General features: G+C 35.6%; 1 protein-coding gene across 4 annotated transcripts in view; it reads left to right on the top strand.

Moving 5' to 3' along the window:
- The window catches only part of TBC1D5 (TBC1 domain family member 5), a 320,152-nt gene that overhangs the window by 197,008 nt on the left and 100,537 nt on the right, over window positions 1–22,607 (top strand). For all 4 annotated transcript variants that reach the window (XM_040546783.1, XM_040546784.1, XM_040546786.1 and 1 more), the window contains one exon: window positions 2,688–2,860. In XM_040546783.1, the coding sequence (XP_040402717.1) occupies window positions 2,688–2,860 (173 nt within the window). The remainder of the gene's footprint in view (window positions 1–2,687; window positions 2,861–22,607) is intronic.

The following is a 22,607-nucleotide window of genomic DNA, read 5'->3' as shown; positions in this document are numbered from 1 at the left end:
TAAAACTGAAGACAGTACTCGAGGTGCGGCCTCACCAGAGCTGAGTACAGGGGGACAATCACTTCCCTAGCCCTGCTGGCCACACTGTTTCTTATGCAAACCGGGATGCTGTTGGCCTTCTTGGCCACCTGAGCACACTGCTGGCTCATATTCAGCCGACTATCAACCAGTACTCCCAGGTCCTTCTCTGCCAGGCAGCTTTCTAACCACTCATGTCCCAGCCTGTAGCGCTGCTCGGAAAACAAAACAAAAGAAAACAAAACAAAAAAAGCACCTTATTTTCTTTCCTCTTTCAAATCTGACAGAAAATCTAAGTGTTTTTACTTCAAATTATTTGGAGCATTTATTCTTTACATTTTGGGGGTGAAAGGGGAGGTTTAGGACACCTAATTTATTTGTTGACATTGCAGGAAATTCAGGGTTTCTGCAGCTTGTTAACCATCTCTAAGCAAGAGATGGTTTATCTCCATTTGCTCTGGTGAGCCCTTCCTCTTAGTGGCTAGTACCACTAGTTTCTGATGATCTTGCATCAGAGTCAACACTCTTACTTTTCTCTCTTCTTAGAAAAGGGAATTGAAATCCTCTTTTCAGACTCACAGATGCATTTGATTTAATTAACATCACAGTAGACTTGCATTTACTTTCTCTGTATGTTTTTTGCCTTATATGCTAAATTTGATGAATCTGTTTTATTTGAATATGAAGTGGCTCTTTCATGAAGGTCATTCTTTCAATATTTCTTCAAATGCTTATTCAAATATGCCTTCTTTACATACAACCCATGATTCACATGTTCTACATAGCTATTATCACGCTTTCCATCATAGAACTGTTCAGTCTGTATATTCTTCTCTGCTTATAATTAACAACTGAAAAACAACTGTTTACTTAATTAAAAAGTAAATAATAAAAAAAGGAGGAGAAATATCCTTTCTCAACTGCAGCTATAAAGAATTTCAGTATTTAAGTAATAGGCAGTATTTCATCATAGCCCCTAAGATGCTAGGTGTTTTATTTTAAATTTCTGTTTGGCAGAACAGAAGAGGTTTTTTTTGAATGAAACAATGCCATTTCAGTGAGCTTTATTTGACAGTCTGTGAGGGAATTTTGGTCAAGTGATTTGCTAGGGCATCTGAATTGAATATCTTTTGCTACCACAGCAGCATGGCAAAACCACTGTACTGTAATAGACAGATCAGTCCCTTTGCTGAAGTTGCCATAGCAAAGCAACAATTACACAGATTTCAAGATGTAATTTATCAGATCCTTAAATAAAAACATTTTACCTGAAATCACTGCTCAGCACCATACAGTATTTTTTGCAGTGCAGAAATGGAATAATTAAGAAAAAATCTTTCAAACAGAAGAGATTAACAAAAAACTATTTTTATTGAATTTGGGTAGAAATTATTAAATGTTCACTGCCCTTTTTAATATTAAACAGTGTTAGAAATAATTGTTAAATATGGTTACATCTCTTCCTCTTAAAATGATGATAGAGAATGGGACTAAAGAGGGTCTATAACTACAGGAAACAACCTTGGGAATAGTTTGTACAACAAAAAATACTTTCTTTGTTATTGAGTGTTGGAAATAATACGCTCTTCACTGAATTTACCCAAGTGAATGTCTTTCAACAATTTTAGAAGTAATGAAGTCATCTGAAAGTATTAACCCTTTGACTTTAATAATGCTTCTCAGTCAATATACTGAGCAACAGTATAGAAAAATAATAACTATTTTTTTAAAGTGAAGCTTTCAGATCTGAGGGTCAAGGTGACAAATTGAAAGAAAGTCTTTGCAAAATCTCTCTTCAAACTGTTTCAATTTTTCCTCTTCTGTAACTTCAGCATTGTTCTGGACAGGTTAATTCTCCATTTGCTTTTCCCCTGTCTTTCTCTTGTTAGGTCTGATTTGTTCTTTTTTATTCCTCACCCTCATTTTTACAAATTTCCTGTTTAGTAGAGTTAATTATTTGCTGCATTTCTTTCTAGCATTCTACTTCTTTTCAATAACAATTCACTCTTCTGCAAAAAGAACAAATTTAAAATCATATCACATTCCAGTATGCTAATATAGTAGTTTTCTTCCTCGGTTTTCACCTGTGTGTGTCACGTGACAGATCATGACATAGTTAGCACAACCTTTCAGTCCAGCCAGCTGCATCCTAGTCCTGAGGTTCATCGCACTCTTCTTTGGTTTTAAAGGTTTTCTGATGCTTTATTAAAGTTGTGAAGATTATGAGCCACTTGATTTTCTGAGCAAGAGAAGCCTGTTGAGAAAGTGTTGTTCAAAAAATAGTTATTTGCTATTTGGTATGCAATTTATTGTCCTCTAAGGGCATATATTCTCTCCAGTGTTACCATTCATACACATTTATCTGGACTGACAGGTACTAAATAAAAATAAAATAAAGCTGTCAACACTTTGTCAAAGTGTGAAAAGTAAAGCAGGTACGTAAATTGGACTTGGAGAAGGAGGGAGTAAACCGTGGAACACCCAGGAAGGGGAATCCCACAACAGGTGCCCCAGAAGCAGACACTTGACATTACTCTTTTGCTGGAAAAAAACAGGCTATTGGTGTTTTTGTGTTTATTTGAAAGCCAGTGATAGTAAGGAAATAAATTTCTTTCACATAATTAAATAATAAAGGATGTTGGTTTTTTTCCTCTTTTTTGTGTCTGCAGGAGAAAGATGTGATGATTACACCTATGCCATTTGCAAGGCCGCAGGACTTAGGCCCGTCTATTGCTATTGTAACTAAAGTAAATCAAATTCAGGATCAGCTGCTGAAGAAACATGATATTGAGCTGTACATGCATCTGAACCGACTGGAAATTGCTCCACAGATTTATGGACTGTAAGTGTTTACAGTGCATTATTTAATTTAATTCCTTCTAGATTTATTTCATTGTTTGAGGACATTTTAGTCCTGAAATTTAAGATTAGAGGAATGGCAGGAAATACAAGTACTTTTTTTCTCTTAGACTTTACTCTACTGACAGCATTACAGTAAATGAAACCACACGGTTGTATTTGTGACAGAGACATTCCTAATGCAGATAAAGTGCATTGAGCTATATATTAGAGAGCTTGACAAAGATTCCTAGTGCAGTGATGAAGTACATACTGAAGGGGGAGAGGGAAAGTTTAATCGTTGAATGGTTTGTTTGCTTAATTCTGTCACCAATTCAGTGTCAGTGAACTTTTCTCTATTCCAGTAATGGAGGTTTGGATACTGGCAATGCAGGCATGGTAGAGCATGTTGAAAGTTATGCCATGGTGGTAATAAAGTTTCTGTATGTGGAGTCAGCTCAGGTAGTCCTTGTTCTGTTAAAGTGACTCACATCCATTCAGGTAGCTTTGTATTGTGTGTCCCCATTCTCTGGGGGCTTTTTAAGTCAGGTGTGACTTTGGAGGTGTCTTTGTCCACAAATGTTTTCACAGCATTATATGCAAACTATTTATGGCTGCTATACTCAATTTGGGTCAGTATAGAGCATGCAAATTGTAAGAATCATGAGGAATTGTGAATTGCCTGTGATTTTGAGAAATAATTTTGCCTTCATAGTCTGGAATTTTAGACAGTTGATTCATTTTGATCATTCCTTAAGGAGCAAGCTGTATTTACAGTTGCAGTGACAGAAAAATGAGACTTGTACTTTTTCTAACTTTTTGCAATGATTTAAAATTAACATTGACTTTGCTTTAAATCAAAAAAAAAGTTTCATTTGTAGGTTTGAATTGCCATATGTAATTGTGAATTATATTTAACAACTCAATTGAAAATGTGAAAAGGAAAGGAAAATGAGACTGTGTAAATGTCAGGCCATAACTGCAATACTTGCAAGTAAAGTCTAATTTGATGTTACTGTAAACTGGAAAAATGCTGAGACACAGTACCGCCCTCGAGAAAACAGTCAAACTGAGACTAAGTAGTAGTCCCGAGCTTAAAAGGAGCATAGGAAGATAAACATAATTCTTGAAAACTTCAATAGTTTTGATAGGAATGGTCTACAGGCAGAGGAAGAATAAACTAAGGAAACTCAAGGTATTAAAGTATGAAGAGGACAAATTGTCTTATTACAGTATTTTTTGCATAATGTAGAGTTGTGAGTTTTCTTAATATCTTCAGTAGCCTAGAAGAGAAGGCAGGCATTGCTAATCAATTTAAGGAGTGGCAATGAATACGTAGGTGGTGTAAATACCAAGGAAAACAAAAAGACATTGCTTCTTTTTTCTGAAGACGTACGAAAACATACAGAAAATAAGATAAACCTCAGAGATTTGCAAACATATTCTGGGGCAAAAGTAATTTGTATTGTAGGTATTCACTTCAGTTTAAGATTTTGCCTTTCAGTAAGAGAAATAATTGAAAGAAAAAAAATTAGACTTTAGCTCAAAACATGACATTATAATAGCAGAGGAACAGTGCAGTCTGGTGTGGCATAAATAGAATTGAATCTGAATAAAGAAATTTACAGTTAAAGGAATGAATTATGAGAGAGATCTTCAGTCTGACTATCAAGAAAACCTTACTAACAGGGAGCTGTTAGACTGTAAAGTGATATATCAAAATTAAAAAAGGAAAAACCATCAGAATATTTTAAAGACAGACTCTCAGAAGTGGATATTATTATAAAGAACAAGTCTGCATTGGCAAAAGAGGAAAGTAGGCTGCAAGTGAGGTCATATCCTTCTCTGACTTCTGTTTTAATGTAAAGAACAGGAGAAAAAGAAGGAGAAAGGAACATGACTGTTGTATTATTCTCACCTTTAATGATGTCTGAATTCTTCAGAATAACAACTTCCATTAGTGAACCAGCTTGACAGACTCAGGTGCTGGATCTTTTCCTGTATTTAACATTTCTTGAACTAGAAACAGCATTTCTTAAACATAATAGATTATTAATAATTGCTCGGTATAACCCAAATGCAGAATTTATGTAAGTTTTTGTTGAAATATATTGTTTTCCTGAAGTTTGTTGAATTTGGCAACAGTAAAAATTTGTATGTGAATCATTTGAGTGATTCGTATCACTCAAAAAATACACACATGGTAGAAGGAAGACTAGGAACTTCCCTCAAAAGATAAAATGGAGCTGCTGGAGAAAAGTACCAACACAAAAGACTTCTATGTACCGGTAGTCTTCCCTAGCCTGAGGAATTTATGCAGTCTACTTACTTAAAATGTAGTATTTTATACTTTACATCTGTTTATAACCTTTTGTGGAAAGATAGAAACAATTCTTGTTTACTCTTTGTATTTTCATACTGTTGATTTCAACCTTTAATGTTTACCAGTAGTCTTTTTTTTTTTTTTCAAACAATAGACTGGGACATCAGGTACCCAAGTCTGCTGTACAATTCCATGTTCAGAAATGGTCACAACATTTTCACAAAACTATGTTTACAGGCTTGCAAGAGCAACTTTTACAGGCATTTCCATACTTGTGGTATGACTCATTAAATGTCATTGCTGTCCAGTGGTGCGAAAGTGTTACAACATTTTTGTGGAAAAGTATACTCATTGTGGTGTTTATGAGATGTTATTCCTCTGTAACCTTTGGTGTCATCTGTGATTTAAAAGAAAACTTATTTTCTCTGGTACTTTCTGTTTTGTGAAGTTATAGCTCAGGGAGTGGATTGCTTTATCTTCTAGCGTGCAGCAGGCTCCACGTTACCTGGCTTATCTCATTTCCTTGCTGAGCAAAAAGAGAACCCCAGTTAGGTCTACTAAGTTATACTAGTGTCCTGGCTATGCCATACTTTTGTTCTCTGGTGATGCAAATTGTTGTTACATGCAGTAGCCTTAACGCTAGAATTTTTGCAACTGGAAATTTTGTGAGACCCCAGATTCAAACACTTGCAGTCAGCCACTGCATATCCCAGTGATAATTTTTCAGCTGCTATTAATATCGGCCAAAATGGAACCAGCAATACAGAGATCAAGGCTTTTGTCATACCATTCTTTAGGCTTCTTTATTTGCCATGTCTCTAGTTTGTTTTTAGACCCTAAAATAATGTTTTGCAGAATAACATTGTTTAACGTTCCTGGTAGCACTGCAAATTGCACGCAGTCTAACCAAACTATAATAATTATCTAATCATATCTAATTTTCTACTTTGTAAAGTAAAGTACAAGAATGGTTTGAAAGTGAAATTGAATTGATTACATTAACAGCTCAGTGACATGCTTCCTGATAATAAACTTCTCCCTAAATAAAAACAAAAAATGCTAAAATTGCACAAAAAGATTAGATACTCTGAAGGGTTGGCAGATTGAATATTCAGTTTAATTATAAAATCAGATGAGTTAAAAAAGATTAATGTGCTAGATTAAATGGTATTCTAGTGTTAATTTCTTTGACCCTTATATCTAACTCATGTCAAAGTACAAAATAATTATTGCAAAACCATTCTGCAGTTTCTGCAGTGGCCACTGGTTGCAGTGACAAATTAAGCAGGTTGCGGTCCCAGCTTGAAACAGGACAAGGGTTGAAGAAAGTCTTCAGATATCTGCATTTTAGGACATTTTCTTCCACTTATAGTAATTTTTAGTAGAGGATTTATGTTAGATTTCACTTAAAAGTTTAATCAATTGGGAGGGTCCCTCATAATATCGTTATAACTACTTTATTTTATGTACTGAGGGTTTCCAAGTGGATTATATTCATATTACATCAAATGAAATTCTCACAGAACTGCATGCAATAAGTACAGCCGGATCATGTAAATATGATGTGGTTGTAAAGAAATTATGCACACAATGCTAATGATAAGGCATAAGTATAAAAAGCTTTATTTAAGAACAAAAATTAACTGGTGGCATATACTCACTAGCTTCTGCATCATAAGGCTGATGGCAGATTATATGCTGATATGATATTGGTTAAGCAAATTCTAAGTACATATCCAACAGACAATAAAGCACTTGCAGAAGTGACCGTAAATATTTCATAATAGCTTAATCTCTGTACAAAAAAGGCCTTCTTAGAACATTCAAAGCCAGTGACTTTGCCTCCCATTGCCACTCTGCTTTCTGATGATCAGTCAGATAGACATACTGGGTGCTGTGCTTGGAGATTCAGATTCAGCCCTTTAGGCTGGTACCACAATTATACTTCAGGAAAAAAAGGGGGGAAAAATGAAGAGAAGGATACAAACCAAGTCACAAGGTACATTTGAAGCTAGCTTTAGAAAGGTTATGTTACAGCAAAGTCAACAGCAGATGTGCTGCTCCACTATTACTATTCTTAGTTGCTTTGCTATGAGCACTGCTGTGGGGCGCCCACCTGCTTTAGTTTCTCTCCCATGCCATTATGGCACCAGGCAGTATTCTTTTCTGTAACCATATTGGTCTCTGGAGGGAGAATTTAAAGGATTTTACCAATGCAGTAAAGGAACATAAATCATATACATTGTATCCAGAAAAAAAACCTCTCACCAATCATCAGAATAAGGAGAAATCTTCATGATCGCCAGAAAAAGTAGATCAGTTAGATTGCTAAAAAAACTAAAAAATAAAAATAAAATTAAAAAAAAGCTCTGCAGATCATCCCAGATGCCCAGGTTTATTTTGGACTTGCACGCACCCCACACACACACACCCCAAAAAAAAAAAAAAAAAAAAGAAACAATAGACAGTATGGTCCAAACTAATTACAGTTCCTCTTTAATTTTTAATCCAGGGACATCACTTAATTGGACAACAATTACAGTGCAAGCAACTTTGATCTATTGTGCATATAGTAGGGGAACTACCAAAATCTGGCTTTGCTGTTAAAATAAATAAATATTTTAGTATCTATCAATGGCTAAGACTAAGCAAATAGTAAGTCGTCATGAATTTATTTTCTGTTTGACTTAAACAAAGCATTACGTACAAAAAAGAATTTAATGCTATCTAAGTCCTAGCCTGTCTATCATTAGAATACTTGTAAGGATTTAATGCCAGATACACAGGGCTTTCTAAGAAAGGTTACAATCCTCTGTTACTCCCACAAATGAAAAGGAGATACAGGCTACTGGCATTTTGGATAAAGTTTTTGGGAACTGAGTCAGACATCTGAAGACCTTATCAATTTTGTCTTGTATAGTGAAATAAGTACTATAAGAAGAAAACTGGAAGTTGAAAGCAAAGTGACAGCGGAAAACAATTCTGAATCTAATTTAGAAAGCTAGAATATATTTTGATGGAGAGAGGAGTTGCCTCAACTCTTGTTGATGTATCTGTTATATTGCAATGGTTTTTACTGAATCAAAGGGATTGTTCTATGCAAGTAAATGTGGACAATTCTTGAAGCCTCAGGGTAGATATCTCACTTTGAGGAAGCAAGCAAATGCTACTTTTCTTCTATTTTAAAATGAGGTACCCACCTTTTGTTTTCTTAAATGGTAGCTAGCTGTTGCTTATTGTTGAGTTCCTTCAGAAAGCTTTCTGGTTTGTTGATTGAATTTTTGTTATTATTATTATTATTTGCCACTTGCCTTTTCCATTCTTACTGCATATTATATTGAAAATTGCAGTATGATGAACTTTTCAATTACATCCTTTTTCTCTACTCTCACAAACAGTATTTTAGACTTACTTTAGACTTAAGATTTGAACATACAGATAATGTGAAAGCCCACTATAAACAGAATGAGGGATTGGCTGAGGTGTCAAAAGTGTTCATCTGAGTTTTACTCTCCTGCCACATAATTATGTGCTGAGAAGATAATGAGTAGTACTGGATGGCTGAGAGAATGGAATGCAGATTTGTCATTATGTTGTTCCTTGATGCAGGTGATGTGCTTCCCATATGAAGCATGGGGAATTACCTTTATCTGGGAAGGAAACAAACAAGAAAGCTTCCATTTTTACTTTTGTCACACACCCTTAAAAAAAATCTGGTTTCATTAAATATAAGTAGGCTTGGATACCAGTGGCTTTGAATAGAATATATTCTGAAACCTGTGAATTCAGTAGGAATAAATACAGGTGTTTGAAAGTCTCTCTTTTTTTTTTTTTTTAGTTAATAGCTACAAAAGCTGAACAATGAACAGAGAAGTTCTACTCTAGCAAGGAATTTAAGGTGCTATATATCGTGTATGGACTTCTCTTTGCTTTCCTTATACTTAATCACACCAGCTCTTCAGCTAACCATTGGAGTTTAATTTAGTGCATCATTTTGTTTCTTTCAGGGACACAAATCTTAGTTTACAAAACTGGTGTTACAAATGGGTACAGAAAAAGTAGCAGAACATAGGTTAAGTATCTGTTGCAGGAAACAATTACCTCAGTATATGCCTAAAAAAATTATATTGTGCTAACACGTCCAAGTTAATCTAATGTTAGTAGGGAAAATACAGCAGTTTGAACTTAAGCATTTGCTAGCAACCAACGCATTTCCCATAGAATCCCGTCTGTGGATAATTCATGGTTTGGTCAACCAGTGCTTCAGCCTCACTGCTTATTCTTACCCGGTCTGATTCAAGTCAGTATAGGCATGCATACATATGTTACTAGTACACCCTTTATTTTTTTTTGAGAAGACATACTATTAGAGCTGATAATAAAGTAATGAATAGAACCATGTGCACTGTACCAGACGGGAAGATCATCCTGTCATCAGTCCTTAAAATAAAGGCTAATGCCCAAGAGTCTTGATAAACTAAAGACTAATACAGACAGGTCACTCTGAAAATCTTTTGGTTCTTATGCTTGTCCCAGTGCACATAAAAAATATCGGCACAAAGAGGAGCTTCTACTAGAATACAGAGAAAAGCTTCAGCAAGAGTAATGGCAAGACATCCTAAACACAATATGGTGACTAAATTGTAAAACTAATAATTATACTGTGTTCTTTAAGCACAGCTGGGATCAACTGGTTGGTGCAGATAAGAGGTGTTTTAATCCAGATCTTTAAACAATTGAGCATGAAATACTTAAATGCACAACCAAGACCTCTTGGAAGCACAGGAGTTAGATTTCCTTAAAAAAGTCAACATTTTTAATATTTTGTTGTTCTTCCATGTCAGAACAAACTAAGCCATTTTGGATTTTCATGGAAGACTGAGGAGGGGAATGACAGGGAATTGCATTTGCAAAAAAAAACAATAGTTGACATCCCTTAGGAAGCGGGATGTCAACTTCAGGGATAGCATGGTCTTCAGGCTGTCTCCCTTGGCCTAGGAGGACATGTTATTAATCAAGATCTTCTGGGTCATTTTCATCTGAGTCCTTAGTTTTAGAAGAAAACTATATTCTGAAAACCCAATTAAAATGTTGTCAAAAATTAATGAAATAGTAATTTTCTGGATAATAGCTAGTCTGCATTTTCTCTATAAGACTCTGGTTGCCCAGTGGAATGCAGATAACCTCGGGGGGGGGGGGGGGGGGGGGGGGAGGGGGGGGGAAGGAAAAAAAAACTGTACAAGGTCAGCATTAAGACCTTGTCCTTTCTGCTTTTTGTCCCCACAAAAATAATAGTTTGCCAGCTAGACAACTCAGTCTGCCTCTTGTTTCTACTTGAGATACTGAGAATGGTTCTTGGACAGTGATTTCTATCTCTATGGACAGTGCTCTCTCTTTCCCTCTCTTTCTCTTTTTCTCTCTCTTTCCAGTCTAACTAAATATTACAGACTGAGGCGAGGAATTTGATTTAAAAAAAATGGAGGGAGGGGATTCTACAGACAACCTTTATACCATGGTTTATATATTTTGAGTCTTCTCTAGCATAGTTGTTTTACTGGGAGTTCTAGAGTTGGATAAATATATGTCAGTGTTGGAAGTGTATGCAGTATAAAAAGGTCCTGCTCTGAAAATAACACCACAGGCTGTCCTAAAAAGGGCAAGCTCGATAATAGTTCTCCATGACCTTGTGAACCTCTTTCCAACATACGCATTAGTTGAGGAAGCTTCAGCAATAAAAAATAAATAAAATAATTTCTCCAAATAACTGCATGCCTTGAGCATCTTTTCTGGCTCCAATGTGTTTTCGAGCAAGAATTTTTAAAAGTGTCCTATGAAATATTAAAGCAGGCCAGCCATATCCGAAGAATAAAATCCATTAACACAGATCACAGGAATAGGTTTTTCTGGAGCAGTGCTGTTAATTAGGTTGCATAATTTTGTGTAACTTTTGCATGTTAGATGAATTCACAATGTTTAGGTAGAGAGTGAAAAATAATGTTTGATAAACGTTTCTAAAAATAGTGTTACGTTGGCAAACTAACACTATAAAAATAATCGGAATATTTCATCACACCACATACTGACTGTGATAGCATGAGGCCCTAAAGGGTTAAGTTATATAACTTAACTTGAAGGCTCCACAATTTATGGCAGAAAGAGAAAATCTGTGCACAACACTGCAAAATAGAATGTCTTAGTGAAAAATAACAAAAACTGGCAAGAGTAGGAGCTGATTTCAAACACATTTTGAAATCAATGAATGACTCACACATGAATTTTTACTAAAAGTCAGTGGTGTTGCTTTTCTATTTTCTTCTTCTGAAAATACTCTTTACATGCTGTTTGCAGCTTTATATTGACTGATGATGATAACTTCCTCAAATTTCCAGAGAACTCTGTTTATAAGGAAAGAAGGTGGTGGACACACCTAGGCCTTGTTATTCAGTATTGAATGTATTGACATGTATTGACAACAGTAGGCTAATTCTTCCCAGATTTCAGAGAAGCAAACAGCATCACCCAGTATAATACCAGGAAATTACCAGCATCAGCTTGGGAAGTGCACAAGAGACCATTTCTTTTCATAGGCCTTACATTGGCATCTATAATTTTTATTTATCTGTTTTTTCTTTACTTCTCATCACCTTTTATGAAATTGGGACCATGTTAGCATGCTTTCTCTCATTAGCTTTGTATAAATATTTTTATTCTTGAAATCTGAAGTGTCCAATACAGTGATCTTTGAATGCCACATGAGCAAGATAATTGTTGTTCTTGGTATGGAAGAAAGGAATAGAATAGATTTATTTTCATATTTGCTGGTCTTTAAGTTCATAATAGAATAGAATAGAATACAATGTCATATAATATGTTATATGATACAGTGAAATCCCACCCTGCTTCTGCTTACTGTTACTCCTAACAATAATGCTACCGGTTTTTAATTAGCAAAAGTTGAGAGGTTTGCAAAAATATTTTGATACCTTGGATAAATCTGTACACATAACCACATGTACCAGCAGAGAAAATGTAATATGTTGTATGTTATTAAATATTTTTACACTGCTCAAATCAAAATTTCAGACAACATATAACCACAGTCCTTAGCTGTTTACAACTTACATCAGTAAACGCTGTGTGAGCTGTTAGATTTCAAGCCTAGGCCTTCTGGTTTATTCCATGCATGACATGCAATATCAGTATGACATGCAATATCAGGTGTCAATTTCATTATAACGCACATACAGTGAAGTGGAAGTATATAGGACAACTTGAATCAAACACTTCTCCCATTGTGTTACTTATCTGTGAGTGAAATCACAGGAGTAATCAGACAATAGAAGAAAAGAAATAATTTCCACAGAGTTTGCAACATTGCAATATATTTACTTTATACCTAGAAACATTAATGATGTCACATTTATATTTGTATAGACTGAACAGTAGAAAAGATAATAACATCTGTGATCTTAGCAGTTCCATATATGATATTAGTGGTGTGAAATGTTACATATATTGAAAAATTATGTAAAAGAATTGAAACATTTATTTTTCCATTTTCTTATTTCAATAACTGTAATCAGAAAAACTTTTCTTTATAGTATAATCACATATCCAAAGTACTTAGTAATACATCCTGCTATACTGTACATCTGAGCTCTGGGACTTTCCAACTGAAATACATCTTCTGATTTATCTTTTGTCTAAACTACTTTTTACATCATGACTCTGTGCTGCAGTCTTTGATATTCCCTGTGACATCATGAGACAGCTGTGTTACATTGTGTTTAAGCAATACTAAACCTTTAAACTTTAAATGAATATTTTTCTTCTTGGAGGTATAAATAGAATATGTAATAAGCATCTGTGGGATATGCAATTAATGTCACTTGTGAGGAAAGGCCTTCATGATGCACTTGGGTTTTGGCACTCTTAAATTATGAGCTCTTTACTACACTCATGGGATAAATTCCATATCCCCCAGTTGCTTATTATGTATCTTCCATGTCCCTTAATTCCTATTAGCTGGATTAGTAGTTGTTGCGATGTTGAGGTTTATGGTAATTTAACTGGGGTGATTCTCAGTGATCAATAAATAAACTTCAAAAGTTTAGTAATTTTTATTTGCTAGCAATTCCAGTGTGTACAGCTGTAACAATTTACATTAAATTGCTAGTTGGATATACCAAAAACTTTGATGAGCTGGATTAGTGTATCCAATACCTAAATTAAAAAAAAAAAAAGTAATATATAAAGGGGAAAGATTTAAATAGGAAAGGAGTTGAAGTGTAAGGTTTTGGAGTAACCAAGACGGGGGTGTTTGCTTTAGCTTCCAAAAATCCTCCAGAAAAACTATTTGCATAGAGAATAAATACTTTCTGGTACAATGATGATGTTATTAATGTTCTAGTCACAATCATTAACTGGAGAGTTTGTCAAACTGGTACAGAATGGCCTAGATTAGTTATCAACTCAGGAGCAAATAAGATTTTTAAAAGACTCAATAAAGTCCAGTGATTAATTGTTATATATTCTGATTCATGCCTATCCCATTTTATCTAATTTAATAAAAGTCTAAAATGATGATTAATCCTTTCACACCAGCGGTTGCTGGTACATCCATTACATGTCCAATCTGAATTCCTCTGCCAAGGAGTTAACTACTATTTTGAACTTGGTGTGAAAAATATCATTATAAATTTCATTAACCTGATCATCAAATTTAAAAAAGTCAACTCGTAAAATCCATTACTACATATCATGCATCGAAGATTAAAAACTGGTCCTCAGTGGGCAGGAATAGCCAGGATTTAATTCCCACAGCATATGTTTAAAGTGCTCATATGACATTATTGTATCTGTAATTATCAGAATTTTATGTTTATTAACCCAAGTGAATTAAGAATCTTGTTTTGCGTAAAATTTAGCGTGCATGTTAAATTGACCATTAATTCAGAGCATATCAATGTATATGTATTTAATACAAATGCAAAGATATTTGTTTAGCATATTGTAATAATTGTGGCATTTAGAGAATTGTGTTCCTTTAATTTTTGCTTCTTGGATGAAATAATTTACTTCTTCAGTGCTTCCAGTTGGCTATCTTTCTGTAAATTCCCATGCGTGACATAGATTTAAATCTTCATAAAAGAAGTCCTTCGGGGGGAAACTTGAAATATTTCATGTTTGCACTATATCTCAACTATAAATAAGTCTTCAGCTTCAATGAGATGTTTTTCCAAATAGGTAGTAACACTGTTCTTCAGTACTGCTTGGCTCACTCGCAGTTGGATCCAAGAGAGAGACTTCTCTGGGCTGTATGTTAAATTTTCCTCAGCAGAGAAATAGGCACAAAAATTCACACCTGTCCAGAGTTCTGAATAGGTTTGTTACTTATTCCTAGTATGGTTGCTCAGATAAAAGGGTATGATGGAAATTTGGTGAATGCACAAAAGATATGCTGCCTGAGTTAAACAGTTCAGAAAAAAGGAAAACCAGCTACCAGTGAAAATAGGAAAATGCTATGAAAGCTCTTGTAAATGTTATCCTTGGCCAAGGTGTAAGGTTTTTAAAAAAATAACCAATGACAAAGTTCGGTTCATTAATATAATTCAGATATATTTTATCAAAAGGAAGTTTGTTTGCTTCTTTTTTTTTTTTTTTAACCCCAAACGACAACACATTCTCAGGCCTGAAATCCCAACACTGGATTTCTCTAGCAGATGGCACTAAGCAAAGGAGAAGTGTAATGGAGAAAGTTGAATGTGATATAAAGGTAGTCTAGGGTGCTGAACGTATTAACATTTGTTTTTCAGAAAATTGATAAGAAATTGGTTTTGAAAAGCACCTCCGCTTTTCAAATATCTCTTACACAAGCTTCTCTTGCAACAAAAGCAGTGGCAAAATCCAGGAGTGATTTTCAGCGGCCACATTCATAACCCCACAATTTCAACCAACGCAACCCATTGCTTGTAAATCCGATGAGACTTCCCAATCCTGCTACACTTGGGAGTTTTATGGGGATTGAGACCTTCCCACACAAGTCGTCTCTCCTTTTTCCGGCAAGTTTTTAAGGGGGGGGGGGGATTTGAACGTAGGCCACGGTGCCTCCGTAGGCCCCACCTGAAGCCATGCCGGCAGTGGCTCGGAATACCACAGCGGCGACCCGGCCTGCCAGCAGGTGCCTAGGAAATACAGCACGGCACACAGACTGGGCCACGTCCACTGGGGGGTACAAAACAAATGGCAGCCCTTCGAGTTTACCAACTCGTTTCAATCAGGAAATGGTCACTGAAAGGCAGATGTTTTTAAACTACTGTATGTAGCGCAGAAGAAGTAGGAAGTTGGGACACAGAGCCCTTACACAGTTGTTTAAAAATGGATTTTTTTTCACTGCAAAATGCAGTCCCTTGCTTGACTCTGGCAATAGGGATAAAAGTCACCTGGTTTGCTCATCATTGTATTTATCCCATATATGGATGGAATATCTACTTAGAGAAAGCTTTGGCTGTTTTATGACATGATAACTATATACTTGTCAGTAAAAATGCCTGCTAGTATCTGCTGGTCCACATGTGACTCCAGCTTAAACAACACACAGGAGGGGAAAAAACGGGATCTATGAGCTTTTTACCAAACCAGATTTTTTTTTTTTCTAAAACACTTCCCCAAAACATATAGACTTTTTGGAACAAATATGAAAATGCATCTCCCTCCCAAAAGAGCTTATTGATTGCAAGATTCATGTGGATTCGACACGTAGAATGATGGCATACCTAATAGGTGTCTGTGAGCAACCAACTGTGGCTTGTGCCGTCTGTACTTGGCATGCCTGTAAGTTTAGATGTTTATGACTGTTACAACTACCACTACATACTGCAGGGAGATATCTGTACAGCTTTACTGCTTGGTATAGTTTCACCTTACACATCCTTTCCTGACCTGTCTCTGTGGTTGTGCCCATTTCACTTACCCAGGCTCAAATGTTCTGCAGAAAGAAAATAGTGAAGTTAAGAGTGAAGAGGTCCCTGTTTATCCCCAGCACATCTGCTGAGGAAATACGCTTTTCTGCTTTTTACAGATAGCTAGCATCACATCAGCTGCTGGTTACAGCAGTACAGAAGTGTTTCAGAACTGCCAGGTGATTGATCAGAGATTTATATTACATGGTCAGGTCCCTTATGCAGTATGCTTAGGGACAGGGTTTAGTGGTAGACTTAGCAATGCTAGGTTAACGGTTGGACTTGATGATCTTAGAGGTCTTTTCCAAACCTAACTGATTCTGTCATTCTATGATTCCATGTTTGGATTTTGGGGTACTGTATTTAGAAACACAGAGTTTGTCCATTGTAAAATCCTTGCCTTTGCAACCTTGTAGATTGAATTATCTGATCTATTTTTTGACGTTATCTTTGATCTAAATTGTCTTTTAATTTATTAAATGCTAGGTTTAGAACAGCCCTTTCTTCTAGAAAATATTTTAAATTATCTGTCAGCAATATTTTGCGTAAACTCCACCAACCCAAGTAAAAAAAATCTCCATAGAGGTTGCAGATAAATGTTTATGAAGTGGTAACAACTCCCAAACAATAATCTCTGTGTATTTTAGGAACTGGAATTATACCCAGTAATATTTTACAGGATCCTGTAAGATTTTTTAACTTGTTTGTGTTTATGAACATTGTAGAGAATTTCTTTCTAAACTTTGTAGGGGAGTTAATTATCAAGCCTGGAAAAAGAAGAGCAGTGCCACATTTCCTTAGGAGAGATTTAAGAGGTTAAAGTTAATGTTACAGATGAAGAAAAATTTAGATATATTTTACTTTGGTTTTAGTCTCAGATATCATTAGTTTCCTTTTGTAGTATGTCCAAGGTGTATGTCTGAGGTGCTTTCTGTAAATGGCTTCCAGACAAACATAACTTTGGCTTGGTTGCTGAATCACTTCACAAGAGAAGTCATCTGCAATAAATTTGTCATGGATATGCCTGAATCTTCCAAGTGTCCATTCATTTGATTATTTTTTCTTACATCTCAAAAGCTGGTAACAGTTACATGATTTTCATAATAAGCACAGTAAGTTTGGGAGCAAATCGAGCTGTCATTGGAAATCAAGACAGCGTGGTAAATGCATAGTTAGTAAGAGCAAAAAAAAATGTTTAGAGACTGTTAGACACACAATGAGTGAAGGTTTGGGGCAAGGAAGGGAGGAGAATGGAGAAGAGATGAGATAAAGAGGAGAGCCCAGAAAGCCTCACTGCTGGAATTGCTGAATCTGGAAATATAAGTTGTGTTTTCAGTGTAGTTCGGTCACTAAATAATGCAGGAGGGTTTATGTCATGTGGCCAGTTGCAGTACTTGCATGGTAGTCAAAGGGTGAAATAAGTGCCCAATGTGCAAACCGAAACATAGATGCGTGTATGTTAAATAGGTAAATACTAGCCTTAAACATAGGCTACCTCATTCTTTGTGTAGGTGTGGATGAAGTCTTACATACTCATATACTATAAAAAAAAAAAAAAAATTGTTTAGCTAACTCTTAAGTAACAGACTGCTTAAAAAAAAAAAAAATCCGATTTTGGTGTGCGTAAGGGGGGGGAAGAAGGTTCTTCTTTTTTTCCCTGTTTCCTCCAGTTATAAAAATTACAGTGATTACACATCATAAAGCCTATCTGTAATAAAACGCATCAGCTGGCCAAGGTTTTCATCGCTCACTCAATAATCCATTAATACAGCAACGCTGCCCAGGCATCTTTATAATACCAACTCGGAGGTAATTTTAATCAGCTAGACCAGCTGGTATTTAACAGCAGCTGCTGGAGACGCCACAAATATACTCAATAGCTGACATCTTTATTTGCAGTTTTTCAAGGGGAGAAGAGATCCTCCTGTGGTTACTTATATTAAGCTTTTTTTTTTTTTTATAAGTACTGGTACCAGAGTGTAATACCTGAATAAAGAAGTGAATAGAGTTAATGCAAAAAATGAAAATTACATTCTTGGAGTCAGAGGGCTTTTTCATGAAGTCCTCTTTGTAAATGAACAAAAAAATAAAGAGTAGATGCTGGCTTTGTTGGAGTTTAGAACCTTTTCCTGATACGTTTACACTAATCTCAAACATTGCTTGAAGCATAAAATGTGCTCTGCAGTGCTGCATCACCCCGTCTTACTGAAGCTTTCCTGTCTCTGCAATATAAATATGTGATAAATGGTGTGCTGTTGGTAGAAAAAAGTGATGCTTGCTCACGTGTTCAATTTTAACTGACATGTACTTCTTTTGTCCTCAGTTTTGGTTTAGAGCGTCTGTATGCAGGAGTGTGTATGTATATATATCTGTGCTTAAATACACGGGTGTTTGTATATAAATAATACACAATATGTTTATTTGTACTTCTCATCTCCTATAAGGCTAGAGATGAATTCAGCAACTGAATAAAGTGCCGCTCTCTGCAGCAGTAAATGCAGAATACTATTTCGCACTGGGTTGGGGGGGGGGGGGCAAGCAGAGGCAACACGAAGTTAACAGTCACAAACACATTATAAATAAAAATTTAATTACACTTGGGGGAGCTTGGCTTACAAAGCTCACAAATCCATAATGGAGCTTGCTGGTAATAAAGGCCTGATCTGTTTGTTAAACTCCGATATTCCTGTCCTTCTGTATCTCTTCTTTTGTATAAAACTTCAGTTCCCGCATTGATTACCGATTGCAAAAAAGACTGACTTCACTGGTAAACAGGTTTTTCTGTCAGATACCAAATGCCATACTTCTTTATTAAGCAAATAGTTATGACTCTTAGGTAGGGCAGGGGAGGTGCAATAAGAAGTGTAAGTATATCTATTTTTGTTGACTATTTATAATATGGCACAGTGGGTGAAATATGTGTTTAGTGTCAATTTGACTTGCTGGAGATAGGCTTTTGTTAAGGTATAAACAAATTTTAATGTAGCAGCTTCATTGTGGTGAAGAGAAGAAAATGCTAGTAATAGTTTGAACAGTTACAAAAGTGGAAGAAAATGCAGTGTTATTAAACTTGTTAGAGGTGTAAGCATTCCTAGAACAGTAAATTGAAAAGTACTAAACAGTTTTAATTTTTCTTCTTTTCCTTTAATTTCAAAATCTCATAGCTGAAAGTAGATAGAGAAAAGGACTGAACTTGAGCACATGGATATAAATCCTTAAACAAATTAGAGGTTATACTAATCATTTGTAGGTATCTCATTTGTCAGTCTCAGTGGTACCTCTCTGTACTCAAATATGGATCTGTCCGAGACTGTGACTGACTACTTCAAATTAAAATCCAGTGACAGAATGGATTACTGAGGTTGCAATTTGACTAAAAATACTTAGCAAGCATGTTTTCTCTAATTTATAGTGAAAACAGTCTGTTTAAGTTTGTTCGGTGTGTTTGACAACAGACAGTTTGATATATTGCTGGGCACAGCAGTAGGTTGGACTTGAGTGGTATTAGCTTTCACTGTTTTGATTAATGGTAATTGTTTCGATGAAAAGGCATGTTTTACGTACAACTCAGTTCTGGAAAACAGAAGTCAACTTGCAAGATCTGTAATTACTGTTCTGAGTTAGCATATTAAAAAAAAGCTTGGAGAACATGCAGGCAAATCACAGTGGGGCTTTTGTATGTCTGTTTATTTTGTGTATTGTATTCCATTTTGCATCTTGTAGCTTTTATACACTGATTGTTGTCTAACAAAATAAATCTTACTTTTTATCTCTTGTTGAGTGCTGCAGTGTGTTCAAGACATATTTCTGAATTCCACATTGTGGTTTGAATTTTGGTATTGTGACTTTTTATTTTTATTTTCAGTCATCAGTAACAATACCAAAAGGTCAACATGGAGACTTTCCTGTCTCCTTTGATCCCCACATGGTTCTGCAGGGAAGAAAAAATATCTGTTCACCTTTAAAGTCTGTTTTCTCTTGTTAGAAAAGCACTGCCTTATCCCACTCTCCGAATGTATTTTCTAGTTTTCTTAAGATTTTTTTTTGGGGGGGGGGGAAGGGAATGGTGTAAATATTTAATTTTCAGTGTATAATCAGGAAGAAGGAAAAAAATATGATTATTTTTATATTTAGGTAAATAAAAATTGTAATGGTATGTTCAGATGTAAGCCAATACCAGCATCGTAAATGATGTCAACTGTTATTACTAATACCATCTTTCATTTATATAGTGCTTTCATCCTAAAAGACTCCAGTTTCTAGAAAATGTAGATTTAAGCCAAAAACACAATTAAAAATATATCTCCTTGTCCGTGCATGTTAGCTTCGAAGTATTGTGTCAGTTTAACAGACAGTACCAAAATATCTTTATTCTGCTTTGCAGATGCAAAAATGTACCATGAAATGAGTATTCTGAAAGTACTGTTAAACCATCTCTAGAAGAAGAGAAAATTGGTTTTATAGGTTCCTCATTTTATGACATGCTTTCTTCTCAGATTTTAATATTTTGCAACACGTTCTGAAAGAAGAAATGAATAGATAGTGCTTTTCTATATCTGAAACATGTAGGGGCATCACAACCTACCTGAATTGTTCCCTAGACAGTATTAAAAAGAAAGCAGTAATATCTAAATTGTAGAGGGAGGCAACTAGATTTCTAAGTGTGGTGCCAATGTTTGTAGTCAACAATGAGACATAAAAAAAATTGTAGCCCATGTTGATAACAGCAGGGTTTGAGGTTTGTATTATTAGAGCTTGCCTAAAAGTATTAACACACAACTCATGTATAGCCTTTGTATAAGCTATGTTCTATTATATATTTTGGGGGGAAATAAAAATCTGTAAAGCATGAAATTGTGGTGTTACAAAACGATTATTTCTAAAAGTGAATTATCTCATCTCATAGTAGTACTAGCTTGGATTGCTATGTTAGATGTCAGGTGGTTTATTTCTGAGCAAAATACAAATTAATAAGTGTATGTTTTAATACTTATCTAAACCAGTGACAAGAAAATAAATACTACTTTTTATTTACCTTGCAGTTAACAACCATGTGTCATTGTGGCATCTTTTATTGAAAGGAACTTTATTTAAGTAGCATAAACTTGTTGGATGGGCTTCAATTAAATGATGATTTGTTAATGCAAATGTGTAGCGAATGACTGGTAGTACATCTGTCTCTTCATCCATAGGCCATTACTGTGCAGCATTAGCACATGATTGTAAAAAACTGGAAATCATTATATGCAGGTAGTACATATTCAATCAATTCTGACCTTATGTCTCTGACGAAATAAAAAAAAAAGTATGCAATGTAAATGATATTTAATCTGAACAAGAAAAAAAAAGGGGGGGAGCGAATCCTTGAATATCTGTGATTCAAGCTGTTAGATGATGTGAGGTGACTGCTGTTTGGGATTGATTGTTATTGGTGGCCCCAGTGGGGAACAGCCAGCACATTAATCCTGTGTTACTCCTCCCTCATGCTCCTCCAATCCAAATAGTATTTTTGTTTATATTAGGAAATAAATACTGTTCAGTTTATTTTAAAATTCCTCTCTTTTGGAGACTGAAGGGAAAAAGCTCTGTATTGATGACCAATGTTAGCCAGTTAAGCAGGCAGTGACGATTAATACAACAAAAAATCGTACAATTAGCTTCAGCTCCATAAGTGTCTAATGAGCCATTTGTCAGTCTTTTGGTGAAATAAACTACTCTATCTTAATTCTCCACTCTTGCAGCAAATAAATAGAAGTTATGAAACACCCGGGCACCAATAAAATATAATTTATTTTGCGGGGCATGGCAGAACTCCTTACATATCTAAAATGAGCATGTTATTTACAAACGACTTGTGATACTAATATAAAAAAGGATTTCAATGTTAACTGCTTTCGTTCTGCAGTAGATATGTTTTCTTCCTGATTTGTTTAATCATTTAAATGTATAATTACTCCTGAAGGCATGTGAGTTAAAATGACTTCTCCTGAGGTGATTAACTCATAAAGCCAAAAAGAACCTGAGAGTGGAACCTGCGAAATGCCAGGGATCAGCAGTCTGCAACCCCAAACATTGTTCATTTTAGGAAGGACAAAATATTTCTCTTCAGAAATACTTCCTTTCTGCTGTTCCCTTTCTGGCCATATTGGTTGTAGAGATACCTTGTTATAAAAAATCATCACAGTGGCAGTTGCTGTTCAAATGTCACAGCTGATTTCAATGAAGATGGAGCCAACATAGTTGGGCTGACAGAGGCTCCCCATTCAGATGCCTGCCATCAGGCAGCGACAGCCCCTGAGCTCACAGGGCTCTGCCTCTGCCAGGCCTTGTCAGTGGTGGGCAGGGGAAGTGGTGTGATGTCTGAAGGGCCTCGGGACTTCCTCGGGCTGTCTACAGAGCCATTTGTTGTGAGGAGCAGGGTGGTTCTGTTTTCAATACAAAATATTTTAGGCCATCTCCTCCTCACT

The sequence above is a fragment of the Cygnus olor genome, chromosome 2 (genome assembly GCF_009769625.2).
Source record: "Cygnus olor isolate bCygOlo1 chromosome 2, bCygOlo1.pri.v2, whole genome shotgun sequence".
In the NCBI taxonomy this organism is placed as follows: Eukaryota; Metazoa; Chordata; class Aves; order Anseriformes; family Anatidae; genus Cygnus; species Cygnus olor.
This window is presented reverse-complemented; position numbering and strand designations above follow the sequence as displayed.